This window comes from Sus scrofa, chromosome 6 (genome assembly GCF_054392235.1).
Source record: "Sus scrofa isolate SSC_HxYL_T2T_F1_AM1 chromosome 6, Sscrofa_HxYL_maternal_Yorkshire_Landrace_v2.0, whole genome shotgun sequence".
NCBI lineage: Eukaryota > Metazoa > Chordata > Mammalia > Artiodactyla > Suidae > Sus > Sus scrofa.
This window is the reverse complement of record NC_139388.1, coordinates 139666264-139681579: the sequence shown is the minus strand read 5'-3', so window position 1 is coordinate 139681579 and position 15316 is coordinate 139666264. Positions and strand designations below refer to the sequence as shown.

General features: G+C 40.9%; 1 protein-coding gene and 1 non-coding gene across 17 annotated transcripts in view; one reads left to right on the top strand and one right to left on the bottom strand.

Moving 5' to 3' along the window:
* Positions 1-15316, top strand: part of GIPC2 (GIPC PDZ domain containing family member 2) — a 140074-nt gene that overhangs the window by 24850 nt on the left and 99908 nt on the right. For 14 of the 16 annotated variants that reach the window (XR_014807953.1, XR_014807951.1, XR_014807952.1 and 11 more), the window contains exons 2-3: positions 3582-3767; positions 13745-13925. Coding sequence is in view for 6 of the 16 variants with exons in the window: in XM_084964669.1 (XP_084820795.1) it covers positions 3582-3767; positions 13745-13925 (367 nt within the window). In the remaining 10 variants the exon portion in view is untranslated. Of the gene's footprint in view, positions 1-3581; positions 3768-5694; positions 5779-12495; positions 12641-13744; positions 13926-15316 lie in introns of those variants that run through there. The other 2 variants (XM_084964671.1, XM_084964672.1) reach the window with 2 other exon arrangements.
* On the bottom strand, positions 9642-9748 carry LOC146402833 (U6 spliceosomal RNA). The gene has a single exon (XR_014808670.1). It is a non-coding gene; the product is annotated as a U6 spliceosomal RNA (small nuclear RNA).

Below are 15316 nucleotides of genomic sequence, written 5' to 3'. Positions count from 1 at the left end.
CATTTTGAATGTGGTTAGTCCAAATTGAGATAAAATGTGGGGTAAATATATACCAGATCTTAAAAACTTAATAAAAAATGTAAAGGCTCAGTTTCATTTTTAAAATAATGTGACTATATGTTGAAATGATATTTGGATATATGGGGTTATCTAAGGAAATTAGATTAATTTCACCTATATCTTTTGTTAATGTGATTTTTAGGAAATTTAAACTTAGGTGGCTTGTTAACATTACTACTGGGTAGTGCTGCTCTAGAAAATGGAATAATTGTGAGTACTCCACCAACTTTCTGAAAATTGGCAGTGACAGTGGTAAAGTACCAAATGTGGATACTCTGGAAGATGTTAAGGATTTCATTTCACAATGAAAATCATCAGAAAGTTGTATCTAATGGATGGATCCTTTTCCTGATGTGGTATCTTACCTTGAGTGTACTTTCTTTTAATTTAATTTGTTCACCAGAGAATATAAAAAATGATGTTCAAGTCTACATCATACCACCTTTTATCTAGTGTATCTTTTGTCTACAGTATCTCTGGAAGCAAGCATTTCTTAGATGAACATTGATTAGATAAGCACTTCAGTGCTTCTTGTTTTTTTCTTCGTTTTAACATTAAACATTTCTTACCTGTGCTAATTGGACAAAGTCATGATTTTCTCATCTGCAAAATGAGGTTAATAAAACCCAGTACACAGGTAGGCTTTATTAAATGAGGTGAGTGAATGTGCACTATAAATGCCATTTGGATATAACTGAGCAGGGCACTGTGTCAGCCACTGTAGGAGAGAGAAAGATGACTGAGCTCTCATCTCTCTGAGCGAGGGTGACAAATACGTGTCACACCAATTGGACTTGAAGGCAAGGTGACTCAGACACTCAAATGAGGTGCTAGATTTAAACGATGTGAGTAAAGTGGAAAGAGTGATTCCACCTGGGCAGGCACATTCATGCAGTGTCTCCGTAGACAAGGGCATGGGGGTGTGTGTGTGGGGGGGCGGGCAGACAGGCTTTTTGGATTGAAGAAAATGTATGAATGGAGGTCAGAAAGTTCATAATATGTATTTGAGGTTCCTTTTTGGTTTAAATATCAAGGGCTTTAAATTTTTTTTTTTTTTTACTTATTATTTATTTATTTTTAGGGCCACAGTTGTGGTGTATGGAAGTTCCTAGGCGAGGGGTCAAATCAGAGCTATAGCTGCCGGCCTACACCACAGCCACAGCAACGCGGGATCCGAGCCACATCTTCTACCTACACCACAGCTCACGCAACACCGGATCCTTAACCCACTGAGTGAGGCCAGGAATCAAACTTGAATCCTCATGGATACTAGTTGGGTTTGTGACTGCTGAGTCACAATGGTAACTCCTAAATATCAAGGGCTTTTAATGCACAACAGTTGGGTTGTATTTCCCCACTGTACCTCAGTGGAGCAGCTTGCAGCTTGGGAGTTCCTCGTGCATGGGGACTGGTCCACACCACGACAGGAACCCTTTGTACACCCGGTGTGCAGCACAGAACCTGGCAAAAAGCACCTGTCCAGTAGATGATTGCATGTAAATGAATGAGCACGAACTTTGCAGCATTTAGAAAATTGTATATCACTTCTTTTTCAGTTCAAAATGCAGTATCTGTGAGAAGGGTTTGAATCCATGTGTGTGTGTGTGTGTATTTTTTTGTCTTTTTGCCGTTTCTAGGGCCGCTCCCGCAGCATATGGAGGTTCCTAGGCTAGGGGTCGAATTGGAGCTGTAGCCGACGGCCTTCACCACAGCCACAGCAACGCGGGATCCGAGCCTCATCTACAACCTACACCACAGCTCACGGCAACGTGGGATCCTTAACCCACTGAGCAAGGCCAGGGATCAAACCCACAGCCTCATGGTTCCTAGTTGGGTTCGTTAACCACCACACCACGACAGGAACTCTATCCCTATATATATTTTTAGTAGCCGTGTGTTGAGATTGAGTGAGTGATGGGTTTTTATCCTCCTTTGAGTAACTGATGTGGTTCCCTGCTGCTGCAGAGGGCTCTTACTCCACCTCCCAGTGACCATTACATTTCTGCTAGTTTTCAACACAACTTTCGGTGGAGTTTCCATTCCTTCTAGGAAAAAATAAAACCCCAATCCTTTGCCTGCCAACTTTTGGCTGCCCAGAATGGAACTTTATTCTGCACGGGAGAAAACACAATAGAAAAGGGTTATACCTACAGGAAATCTAGTATTTACTCTGCAGTGAAGCATGTAAAAAAATTGAAAGAAAGGAAGTGGTTTAGTAACTAGATGTTTATTTTGTGTGAGATTTCCTTTGGGGGGACTTCCCCCTCCACCCTGTTTTATCATCATTATGTTTTAATGTTTTATTTTCTGTCTGTTTGGTAAGTTGCTTTTATATTAGTGGTGGTTGGGATCTGTTGTGAACACCATGAACAGATTCACTGAAAAAAGAGCAGGGTGAAAACTTCATTTCTCTTCACTCTTCCATTATTTTGAGACAGGAAGTCAGAAAAGCTGTTTTCTATGCGTTTGCCCGCCCTTCTGGCCCCACCCATTATTAATGATTTTTGTTAGCAGGCTAATTATACCGCGGACTTCCCAATTGGAATACGAAATAGGAGCTGTTCTTGGCTTAAATGACTGCCTCCACCCCGTGAATAATAAATTTTTAATGCCAGGGAATATTTGCCTAAACCCAAATGTCCTTGCTGGAACACAAAGGGTTAAATCAGAGCCCCAGCAGTTAGTACCCGCTCACCACAGACCTGGATGAAAAAGGAAAGGGCAGGAGTTGTGGTTCTTCCTTGTAAGCATTGATTTTTTTTGTCCCCTGTGGCCTTGTCCTTGTCCTCATCACTCGCTCCTTTCAAACATCTCTGGGATTTTGGTTAGGACTTTGCCAGCCATGCTGGACCTCTAGAGCAGGGAGAGCTGTTCTAACTCAGACATATTTTGATAGGGCTTAAAAAGCCATTTAACAAGTAGCAATTGAACAGTTTCCGAGTTTCCTGAGTTTTAGAGATGTGTTAAAAGCTCAAGGTTCTGTGGAGTTCCTGTTGTGGCTCAGTGGTTAACGAACCCGACTAGGAACCATGAGGTTGCGGGTTTGATCCCTGGCCTTGCTCAGTGGGTTAAGGATCTGGCATTGCCGTGAGCTGTGGTGTAGGTTGCAGACGTGGCTTGGATCCCACATTGCTGTGGCTCTGGTGTAGGCCGGTGGCTACTGCTGTGTTTAGACCCCTAGCCTGGGAACTTCCATTTGCCACAGATATGGCCCTAGAAAAGACAAAAAAAAAAAAAAAAAGCTCAAGGTTCCAGGGGCCCCAGGAATGATGTGAAACTCAGGGATGTAGGGAGAAGGTTGGAAGTGAGAGCTGAAGCAAGGCTCAGGAATGGAGGAAGGGCTGACAATATCTGTGGCAAAGGTTCTTCCGGTAACAAAAAAAGTTAAAAATTTTCATTTAGCCATTTTTGTCTAAAACAGCCATAGGAGGACTATTTCACTCAGGTATCTGTTGAATAAACTAATGATCAGAATGTTTTCCTGATGGATGCTGACCTCAAATATTTCTTTTTCTTTGCAGATCTTATATTGCACTTTAAACACACCTAAAGTTGACATGGGAAAACTCTTAGGAACACAGATAGGTCTTGAAGATTTCATATTTGCCCATGTGAAAGGGATCAAAAAAGAAGTGAATGTGTATAAATCTGAGGATTCGCTTGGTCTCACTATTACAGATAATGGTGCTGGCTATGCTTTTATAAAGGTAAGTCCTAAAAAATAACTGTGTGACTTAACTGAGGGTAATATTTAAGAAAATCTAGCATGCCAAAGAAAAATCGAGATGATCTTCAGAGGGTGAGCTGACTCAGCAGGACTGGTAATGTTTCCTTTAAAACATGTTTCAAAGACATTGTTCTTTTGTCTCTCTTTTTTTTTTTTTGTCTTTTTGCCTTTTCTAGGGCCGCTCCTGAGGCATATAGAGGTTCCCAGACTAGGGATTGAATCGGAGCTGTAGCTGCCGGCCTACACCAGAGCCACAGCAACTCGGGATCCGAGCTGCATCTGCAACCTACACCACAGCTCACAGCAATTCCAGATCCTTAACCCACTGAGCAAGGCCAGGGATCGAACCCGCAACCTCATGGTTCCTAGTGGGATTCATTAACCACTGAGCCATGACAGCAACTCCATTGTTCTTTTGTCTTTTCTTGAACCTTTTCCCTTCAGTTTAAACTTCCTCTAGAATTTAGCATTTACTGAAACAGAAAGCCCAGCCCTGGTGCTTACTCATTCTCATAGGCCCTTGAAGATCTGTAGCCTGCCAACTTCTGGGGACTTCCATGCAAATCCTTTCTGTTGATTTAGTGTTATTTCCAAGTGCACTTTTTTTTTTTTTTTTTTTTTTTTGGTCTTTTTGTCATTTTAGGGCCGCACCTGCAGCATATGGAGATTTCCAGGCTAGGAGTCAAATCGGAGCTGCAGCTGCCGGCCTACACCACAGCCAGAGCAACAAGGGATCCGAGCCGCATCTGCAACCTACACCGCAGCTCTCGGCAACGCCACATCCTTAACCCACTGAGTGAGGCCAGGGATCAAACCAGCGTCCTCATGGATACTAGTTGGGTTTGTTTCCACTGAGCCACGACGGAAACTTATTTATTTATTATTTATTTATTTAATGGCTACACCTGCGGCATATGGGTTCTCGGCCTATGTCATAGCCACAGCAGTGTGGGATCCAAGCTACATCTGAGACCTATGCCACAGCTTGCAGCAATGTGAGATCCTTAACCCACTGAGCAAGGCCAGGGATCAAACCTGCATCCTCACGGACACTATGTGGGGTTCTTAACAGCTGAGCCACAACAGGAACTCCTATCCAAGTGCACATCTTTTTGGCCACCTTTTTTACATCTTAAAAAAAAAAGCTCTTTAAAGATTTCTAAACTGTACATACAGTTGAGCCTTGAATGACACAGGTTTGAACTTTGTGGGTTCACTTATACATGGATTTTTTCAATAGCAAATACTACAGTATGACATGGTCTGCAGTTGAATCTGCAGATGTGGAACCATTAACATGGGAAAGTGGGGGTGGTAAAGGGGAGGGTAAAGAGAGTGGCTATAAATTATGAAAATTTTCCACTGAGAAGAGGGTCAGCACCTCTAACCTCTGCATTGCTTAAGAGTCAACTGTAATCCCATTATCTAAGCATCACAGCCATAGCAAAGCAGGATCCTAGCTGCATCTGACACCTATAACGTGGCTCACCTCAACGCCAGATCCTTAGCCCATTGAGCAAGGCCAGGGATCAAACCCAAATCCTCATGAATACTAGTTGCATTCATAACCCACTGAACCATAATGGGAACTCTATAATCCCTTTATCTAAATCCCTTTATCTAAAGGGCAATATAAAGCTGCAAAGGTAGGAGAAAGAAGTTTGAAATGGTATGAAAAACTTTTAAGAACTGAGGACTGATAAAAAGATTCATCTTCCATAACAATTCTATTATTATAACATATTATAATAATATGACTAACGACATATTGAATGCTTATCATGTACTAGGTGCTTTGTATATATTTTCCCATTTAATGTTCACAACAATTTTGTCTGGTACCATGTTTTCATTTAGTTTTTGAGGTATAACAGACCTTTAATGTACAGCTTAATGAATGTTTACAGATCTCTGTCGAGAACACCCAGATCAAGGGAAATTTCATTTCCACCACCTAGAAGGCTCCAGTCCGTACCCTCCCCTCTACAAAGGTAGCAAATATTTTGACCTCTATCACTACAGTTTTACTTGTTTTCAAACCTCCTATGAGTGGAATTCTATAATACATACTCTCCTGTTTTTGGCTTTTGTTCAGTGTGTCTGTGAAGTTCATCTCTGGGTAGGGACTTTACAGCCTTTATTTTACAGGTGTAGACAGGGATTAGAAAGGTTAAGCAGGAGTTTCCATGGTGGCGCAGTGGTAACGAACCCAGCTAGGATCCATGAGGATGTGGGTTCAGTCCCTGGCCTTGATCAGTGGGTTAAGGATGCAGTGTTGCCATGAGCTGTGGTGTAGGTTGCAGATGCAGCTCTAGATCCTGCATTGCTGTGGCTCTGGCAGCTGTAGCTCCGATTTGGCCCCTAGCCTGAGGACCTTCATATGCCACAGGCGCAGTCCTAAAAAGCAAAAAAACAGAAGAAAGAAAGAAAAAAAAAAAAGGTGAAGTTAGGCAGCTGGACAAATTCAAGATTTGAATCTGGGAGATCTGGCTCCAGAGCTGGCAATCCTACCCACTGAGGTAAGAATTAGTGATCAACTCCATGCCACAGAGCACCTTTCATGCCTTTATTTTGTCGAAATCTTTGATTTGCTGATGCATTGTCATCATTTTAAAAAAATAGCCTTGGGGAAGTTATCTTCTTCACTGTAACTAGTACTTTATTTAACTTCCCACTTGACAGAATGGCTATTTTTAGCTCTGCAAAAGATATGACTGTGCTGAAGGTTGAGTGGGTGACCAAATGGAAAATCCGTGAGTTGGGAAAGTCATGTGGGATTATCTGGGGGAAGTTCAGGACGTGAGGCCCATGTAGCAATGCCTTTCTAATGTCAGCAGAGAAGGGCTTGGAAGTTTTGCAAACACGCATGGGATTTTTTAGATCTTAACCTCTGATGTTCGGAGCTTCTGTTTCTATTTTTTTATGCTCTGTCAAACATGCGCCTTCCTCAGAGTCCTAGTCACTAGCCCCATGGAGACAGGGAACACGGTAACAAAGAGAAAGTGGAGCCTAAGCCAGCCCTCTGACACACAGTTCAACTTAGAAGAGAAACGAGTATCATACTGTGTACAAAGTTGATGTGATTTTTAAAAATCTGGGCGCGGGGGGGGGGATAATTTCAAACTTACTGAAAGATTGTAATAATGCCGAGAACTCACATAATACCCTTTTCTCAAAAAATCCAGTTTTTACCACTTGGCAAATTTGCTTTATTTTCTTACACACACCCCCACCACCCCCACACACATGTGTGTATATGTACACACACATATACATATATGTAATTTTTCCTGAGCCATTGGAAAAAATGGATTGGATACATTGTCTCTTTATCCCTTAATATTTCAGAAGGTAGTTTCAAAGAATGATATTCTCTTCAGTACACCTACAGTACAATTATGACATTCAGAAAACTTAACAGAAATGGAATACTTCTTTCCCTCCCCCCGCATTTCGGCCACTCCAAGGCATGTGGAGTATGGAGTTCCCAGGCCAGGGAGCAGATCTGAGCTGCAGCCTCGCACGACACTGCAACTGTGACAACGATGGATCCTTAACCCATTGCACCAGGCTGGGTATCGAACCTGTGTCCCAGCACTGCAGAGACATTGCTGATCCCATTGTGTCACAGCGAGAACTCCAATACTTTGTCACTGGTATGATGTCCTTATTGCAGTTTTATCAGTTGTCCTAATAATGCCCTCGAGAGCATTTTTTTCCCCTAATATAAAGCCAATCCAGGATGATGTATTTCATTTAGCGATCATGTCTTTTTCGTCATCTTTATTCTAGAACAATTTCTCAGCCTTCTATAGGATAGCCCTCAATTTGGAATTTTTGGATGTCCCTTCATGTTGAGAAATAGGTTATGCATTTTGGGTAGGAAAATTAGATGGGTAATGTCGTGTTCTGCTCAGTGTATTACCTCAAAAGTGCATTATCTTGGTTTGTCTCATTATTCATAACGTTAATTTTTGTCTCTTGAGTGAGATCGTGTCTGCCAGTCTTATTCACAGCAAAGATATATTATCCCTCATGACAAATAACTTGTGGGGAGATACTTGGAGATTACGTAAATGTCTTGTTCTCCTGCTTGCACCCCACGGATTTAGTATTTATTGATGAGTCTTGTCTGGCCCAGTCTTTACTTTAATGGTTGCAAACTGGCGATTTTTTAAAATTCCATCATTTCCTTTCTATTTCTTTTAAAACATTCTATTGTTATAAAGCAGTCCACTTATTTATTATCTATTAGCGTGGACACATGATTTCTTATTCAACGTGTCCATTACCGGCATTTTGATGCTCACATTCCCTGAGATCTGGCCTTGCAGGTGTCCCTTTCAGCTGACTCCTGTATCCTTTTGACCTGGCTCCTGTGATTGTATTGAGCAATTCCTTCTTTTCTGGTGCAGCGAGATGTTCTAAGCTCATCTTTTATCTTTTCCCCGGGGCTTGGAATCAGCCATTTCTTTAGGGATCTCTAGTTTTTTCAGTGCACACTGATATTTCAAAATCAAGATCCGAATGCCGGTTTGCATGCCTTTATTGCTACCAGAGTGTCACTGTATCTAGGTCCTTACAGTTATCGCAGGAAGAGTTAGAAAACATGTATTTTAGAAATTATGAAATCATAATTGTGTCTCCAAGTCTGATTCTACCCCGTAGGGTTCTTCCTTGTCTTCCCCACTAAAATAGTTTTTTCCTTTCTTTCTCTCTTTTAAACATTTTTTTTTATTGTGGTATAGTTGATTTACAATATTGTATTAGCTTCAGGTTTACAGCAAAATGAATCATTTTTATGAATATATATATATATAAAATCTCCATTCCTTTTTTCTCTGTATAGGTTATTACTTTTTTTTTTTTTTTTTGCCATGTCCATGGCATGTGGAAGTTCCTCCGCCACAGCAGTGACCTAAGCCATTGTTGTGACAAGGCTGGATCCTTAACCCGCTGCACCACAGGAGAATTCCAATTATTATTATTATTATTTTTCGTCTTTTGTCTTTTTAGATCCGCACCTGTGGCATATGCAGCTTCCCAGGCTAGGGGTTGAATCAGAGCTGTAGACACTGGCCTACACCACAGCCACAGCAATGTGGGATCCAAGCCGCGTCTGCAACCTACACCACAGCTCAGGGCAACACTGGATCCTTAATGCACTAAGAGGGGCCGAGGATCAAACTTGAGTCTTCATGGATACTAGTCAGGTTCGTTAACCACTGAGCAACAACGGGAACTCCGCCAATTCTTTTTAAAATTGTATTTTATTACAGAACTTTGAGTAGACCTCCCTGTGCTATACAGTAGGTCCTTGTTAGTTATCTATTTTATATATAGTTTCCCACTAAGATATTTACTTTTAACATCATTGACATACTTCCTCATTTCCTTAATTATACAATATATACAAAATAGTTTCAGAATTCCTATACCTATGCTATGAAAAATAAATCTATTGCATTAAAGAGTTGTATGCATTTTTTTTTTTTTTTTTTGGTCCTTAAATGTCCGTGTATAATTAAAGTTTTTCTCTTCAGGGGCTACTTAGAATAGGTTTTCACTTGCCCCTCCTCCTCCCACCCCATGATTTTTATTCCTTTGAAGTACTGTTAAATACAATTGCTTTTCTTTGGTTTGAGTTTTGAGTTTTTCTTCCCGTGTTAACTTAGTTTTATTTTCTGAATACATAAAATAGTTTTGAAAGTCAAAACTCTAATAAAAGATGTATTTGGAAATGTCACTCCTTCCTCCATCCCCATTACTCATTTCCCCCACTCTGTAAAGTCATCAATTTCATTACTTTCTGGCTTGCTCTTCCAGTGTTTTTTGGCTACGATAAGCAGAAAAAAAAAAAGAGGAATGTTCCAAGAGTTTGCGTGACATCCTTGTTCAGGGACTATGCTAATCTTCTCTGTATACTTCCAGTCTTAGTGCATGTGTTGCTGAAGTGAGCTCTTGCTATGCATTTAGCAGTGGCTGGAAGTCCACATGGGTCAGTGTAGGAGGACAGGGTGGTGGGATTCAGACAGGGATAAGGAGGAAGGAGCCCATGATTAGGCGGGCAGTGCAGTGTGGTGCATGGGACCATGGGCTTTAGAATCAGGCCTGCTTTCAGTTTTTTTTTTTTTTTTTGGTTTGTTTGTTTGTTTTGCTTTTTAGGGCTGTACCTGTGGCACATGGAGGTTCCCAAGCTAGGCGTAGAATTGGAGCTACAGCTGCAGGCCTACGTCACAGCCACAGCAACATCAGATCCTGGCCGTGTCTGCAACCTACACCACAGCTCACGGCAACACTGGATCCTTAACCCACTGAGCGAGGTCAGGGATCAAACTCTCAACCTCATGGATTCTAGTCAGATTCGTTTCTGCTGTGCTATGATGAGAACTCCCTGCTTTCAGTCTTGGTTCAACCATGTATTTACTTGCTTTGTGATCTTGGACAAGTTATTAAACTTTTCTATGCCTTCTCTCAAATGAAACTATTAGCTCATACTTTATATGATTATTTGGGTGTAAACTAATGACATTTGAAATGTTTGATGGTACTTATAAAAGCTAATACTGAGTAATGGCAACAACAATATATCATCATGTAATTAGGAGATGAGATCAATGGCAGAGAATTGTATTTAATAGTACTGCATGGTTCTCACAGATGAAATTCTTTTTTTTTTTTTTTTTTTTTTTTGTCTTTTTAGGGCTGCACCTGAGGCATATGGAGGGCTAGGGGTCGAATCAAGGGGGGCAGGGGGTTCTGGGATGCAAGCTGATATCTTTGAGAAGAGGCACATAAAGCCAAAATAGAAGTGGAAATCTGAGAAAATAGGTAACGTTTGAGATCTGGAGGCCATGATTCAGACGAAGAATAGCTTTGGTAGAGGTAAGAAAAAGTGGAGTAGGAGGGTGGGGATTGTTTAAAAAATTTGGAGTTCAAAGGTGATAGGTCACTTTTCCCGCTTTATTGAGATGTAATTGCCATATAACACTGTATAAATTTAAGTTGTGCAATGTGTCAGTTTGATACACTTATATATCATAAAATGATTATCAAGGTGATAAGTCATTTTGGATAATTCTGACCCCAGAGTCTGCCCTTGGCATCAGAAGATCTTGGGTTCTTCATCTGATGGCCCTTTCTTTTTTAACTAGCCATTTGATCTTGTATTAGTTAGACATTTTTTTGTGTGTGTGTCTTTTTTAGGGCCGCACCCACAGCATATGGAAGTTCCCAGGCTAGGGGTCTAATTGGACCTGTAGCCACCAGCCTACGCCAGAGCCACAGCAATGTGGGATCCGAGCCGAGTCTGTGATCTACACCACAGCTCACGGCAATGCCGGATCCTTAACCCACTGAGTGAGCCCAGGGATCGAATTCGCAACCTCATCATTCCTAGTTGGATTCATTAACCACTGAGCCATGATGGGAATTCTTAGTTAGACATTTTTGATCCGGAGTGTTTTTTGGAAAGTTCTTGATGTCTTATACCCCCCGTGTTTGAAATCCAGTTTTGTTGTAATGGAATATGATAGAGGATAATGTGAGAAAAAGATGTATATATATTTGATATATATATTTGACTGGGTCACTTTGCTGTACAGTAGAAAATTGACAGAACGCTATAAATCAACTATAATGGAAAAAAATAAAAATCATTAAAAAAAAGAAATCCAGTTATGTTGCTTTTTAGCTGTGTTATTTTGGTTAAGCCATGTCTTCACTGTGCCTTGATTTCCTCATTCACTAATGGAATAATACATATTCCTTTCCCAGGCTTGTTAGGACTAAATGAAATCACTATTTATAGTTGTTACCAGAATGTTCATTATTATGAACATGGTTTGAGGCCAGTGTTTGGAGAGTCAGCAGCACAGACTCTGAGTTGCTCTCCATGGCAGTAGGCTTGGCTCAGACAATCTTGAATTAGTGCTTAAGACTTTGAGGACAGCATTTGGAGTGGATAAGCAATGAGATTCTGCTCTATATCTAGTCACTTGTGATGGAACATGATGGAGAATAATATGAGAAAAAGAATGTATATACATATATGTGTGGCTGGGTCACTTTGCTATACAGTAGAAAACTGATAGAACACTGTAAACCAACCATAACGGAAAAAATAAAAATCATTAATCATTTAAAAAAAAAAAAAAGACTTTGAGGACAGTGGGTTGGCATGCTAGAGTTCTGCTGTTCTGTGATGAGAATCTAGAATTCTTTAATTATATGGGATGAATTAATGAAAGTTAATATAATGATGGTCTGAAATATTTGGGAACCTCTAAGTTGAATAGTGTTGTGAGTCCCATTGTCCAAAAAAGATTTACTGTTGTCTTTGCCTTTCGCAGGACTGAGCTCCAAAGCGAGATATGGGAGTGTTCTAAGTGTTACAGAGAATGTTAAGTGACTCAGTAAATGACAGAGAATTAATGCCTCTTTTTCCTTGCTAGTCCTTTGTGCCCGAGTAGCAGAGTTCTAGTAATATTATTCATCTCTATTAAGCTATGGTATGATTAGTAAAGTATATTAGATTTCAGAAACTTGTCTCAATTGCTACCTCATTCTTTATCTATTTATTTAGGAAGCTAAGGCCCAGGTAACCCACAAAATATACAATCAGTGTCTCCCACTTTGTTTCTATATCTGGTTCACTTATGGTGCCCTTTTCTAAGTTTCTTATCCTGATTTTCCTCTCTTCATCCCAGAATCTTATTTGCTGCCCCTGATCATTACATATTTCTCTTGACCACCTGGATTCTCACCTTGCTGCCTGCTGACTTCTGGTAACCGCCTTTCCTTCTTCTGTCTGAGCCCTGTTCTGGGGACTTCTGTGGCTACTCTGCTGTTTAGGTGCTAAGATTCATACATGTCTTTAAAGTGTTTCATTTAGTTTCATATAACACTTATTTATTTTTTATTTTATTTTTCACCACACCCATGGCATGTGATATTTCCTGGGCTAGGGATCGAATCCATACCACAGCCATGACCTGAGCTGCTGCAGTGATGCCGGATTCTTAACCTGTTGTGCCACAAAGGAACTCCAATGTAACGCTTATTTTATTTCTTTTTGTCTTTTTAGGGCCGAACCCGCAGCATATGGAAGGTCCCAGGCTAGGGTTCAAATCGGAGCTACAACTGCTGGCCTACGCCACAGCCATAGCAACGTGGGATCTGAGCCACATCTGGAACCTACACCACAGCTCACAGATGTGCCGAATCTCCGACCCACTGAGCGAGGCCAGGGATCAAACCTCACCTATCTCTTTAAGTACCAGTTTTCTGAGCTAAGGTTGTACCAATTCTTGTCTTGCATTTGTAGCTAAGGTTGAAATAATATAGCTGGTAGAAAAAACTCAGGCTTTATTCTGATGTAATGGACCTCATGTTGAAATGATTCAGCAGTCATTTAAGGAGGGATTTTTCTGTGTGGTCATTATGCTGGGCACAGGGCGTACAATGGTGAATAAGACCATCTCTGTCCCCAAGGATATTATAATTTAACAGCAGAGACTGAGGGGGTAAATGAACAATTGCACTGTGGTATGTTGAATCTGTGAAATCACCTGATCCTCCTGATCTATGACCTGAGTCTCTCATAAAGGTTGTTAAACGAGATAGCGAATGTAAAGTGCTTAGCTCAGAGCCCAGCAGAAAATACCGCAGAAGCATGAGAGGACCCTTTACCTAGTCTTGAGGGAATAGGCTGGGAGGTGTCAGGAAAAGCTGCTTGGAGGAGGTGGGGACTGTGATGGAGCTGAATTTTGCAAAGAAACAAGAAGAATGGTTGGGTTTAGGACGGTTGTCTGTTGTTGCTTGGTCTTCTGTCTTTAAGGGAACATTACACTGCATTATGGATATTGTCAGTACATTGAATATAATGTCTCAAGAACATGAAAAGTAATGTTACTCAGTTCTATTTTATATTAAGCATTATCCTTAATTTTCTTTCAGAGAATTAAAGATGGCAGTGTAATTGACTCTGTTAAAACGATCTGTGTGGGGGACCACATCGAATCCATCAATGGAGAAAATATCGTTGGGTGGCGTCACTTTGATGTTGCCAAGAAGTTAAAGGAATTAAAAAAAGAGGAACTCTTTACCTTGAAGTTAATAGAACCTAAGAAGGCCTTTGGTGAGTGAAATGTTCCCCTGGCTTATCTTTTAAGGGACATGAGTCCTGGAATATAGCGCCATGTGCTTATGCCTATCAGTTAAGAGCATAGGAAATGGTAGACAGCACTGCTTAGAAGGAAAACAAGCATTGAAGGAGAAAAAAAATTGCCTAGAAGGACATTTTCTTAAAAAGACATTTGGAGTTATAAAGTCTAGTGTCTAGTGGCTCTGAATTTGTTCCAGATGCCAAGAACAGCACATTGTATTGCATTCATCCTGCTGAGCAGGGAGATTTTCGATTGAGCTCTCTAAACAGTAGTAACTGTCATTCATGGACCTTAACAGCAAAAACTTTAGCTACACACAGAATTGGTGTTTAAAGGAATTAGCTAGTCTATCTGAAAGACTTCCTTCAATGCGTTTCCTCCCTTAGCCTTTTGAATTTGGCAAATGTGGACCGATATGAAATTACTTCTGCTTTGGTGTGACATCTGTACTTGTTTGGTTTTAGCCATGGCAGCTGTGTTCCAACTGTTGTTCAAACCCCCAGGGCCATCTCATCTACAGGAAAATGTGCCAGCTTCTCTCTCTCTACCCAGCACTATTTTAATAAGCCAACTGATGCTTTAGTGTTCATCAGTGTTAAAATACTTTTCGGCAGAATCATTCTGGGCCTGCCCTTACTCACCCGGCAACTCCACCCACCTAATATTCTTCCCTTTGCTCACAAAACATAAATATTCCATTTGTCTTGAATGGCTATTTTCTCAGGGCAATTCAGGATAATGATGGGAGAATGCAGTGGGTCTGGGGAAACACATTTCCCTTCCCTTAGCAAGTAAGGGTCCACTCTTAGCCATCTGAAATTGAGAAATTGTCTCTGCTTCCAAGCAATTCTCTGTCATTTACTAGAAATACAGTGTAAGTGGTATTGCTTATGGGAGACAGAATTCTGAAAAAAAAAAAAATGTAAGAAAAGGATGCCTTATTGCCTAGCGCTGCTCCTGGAGGGACTGTTCCAGGAACCGCTGGTGCAGAGACTCAGATTCTGCCTGTTGTATAACAGCATCTGAGCTCTCTTCCTGCAGAGGAAGGTGGGCCAGCTCTCAGATTTCTACCCAGCAGGTCCTTTTGTAATGGCTTTGTTTGGTAACCAACTTTCAGGTTGGTTAGGCTGATGGTAAATATTCGATTTAAGCTCTTTGTAAATCAAAGTTATTCTCTTAGTACAACTCAAGGAATGGAATTTCTTTCTACATCTATATCCTCCACATCATCTGTTTTCTAGAGTTAATCTCTTCCTATATTTCCTTGCCTGCATGTAAATCATGTGGTCCCTGGGCTTTTTGTAGCAAGTTGCTGATACACCTTAACTTGAATGTGAGGTTGGTAATAGTCTTGGTTGTTACA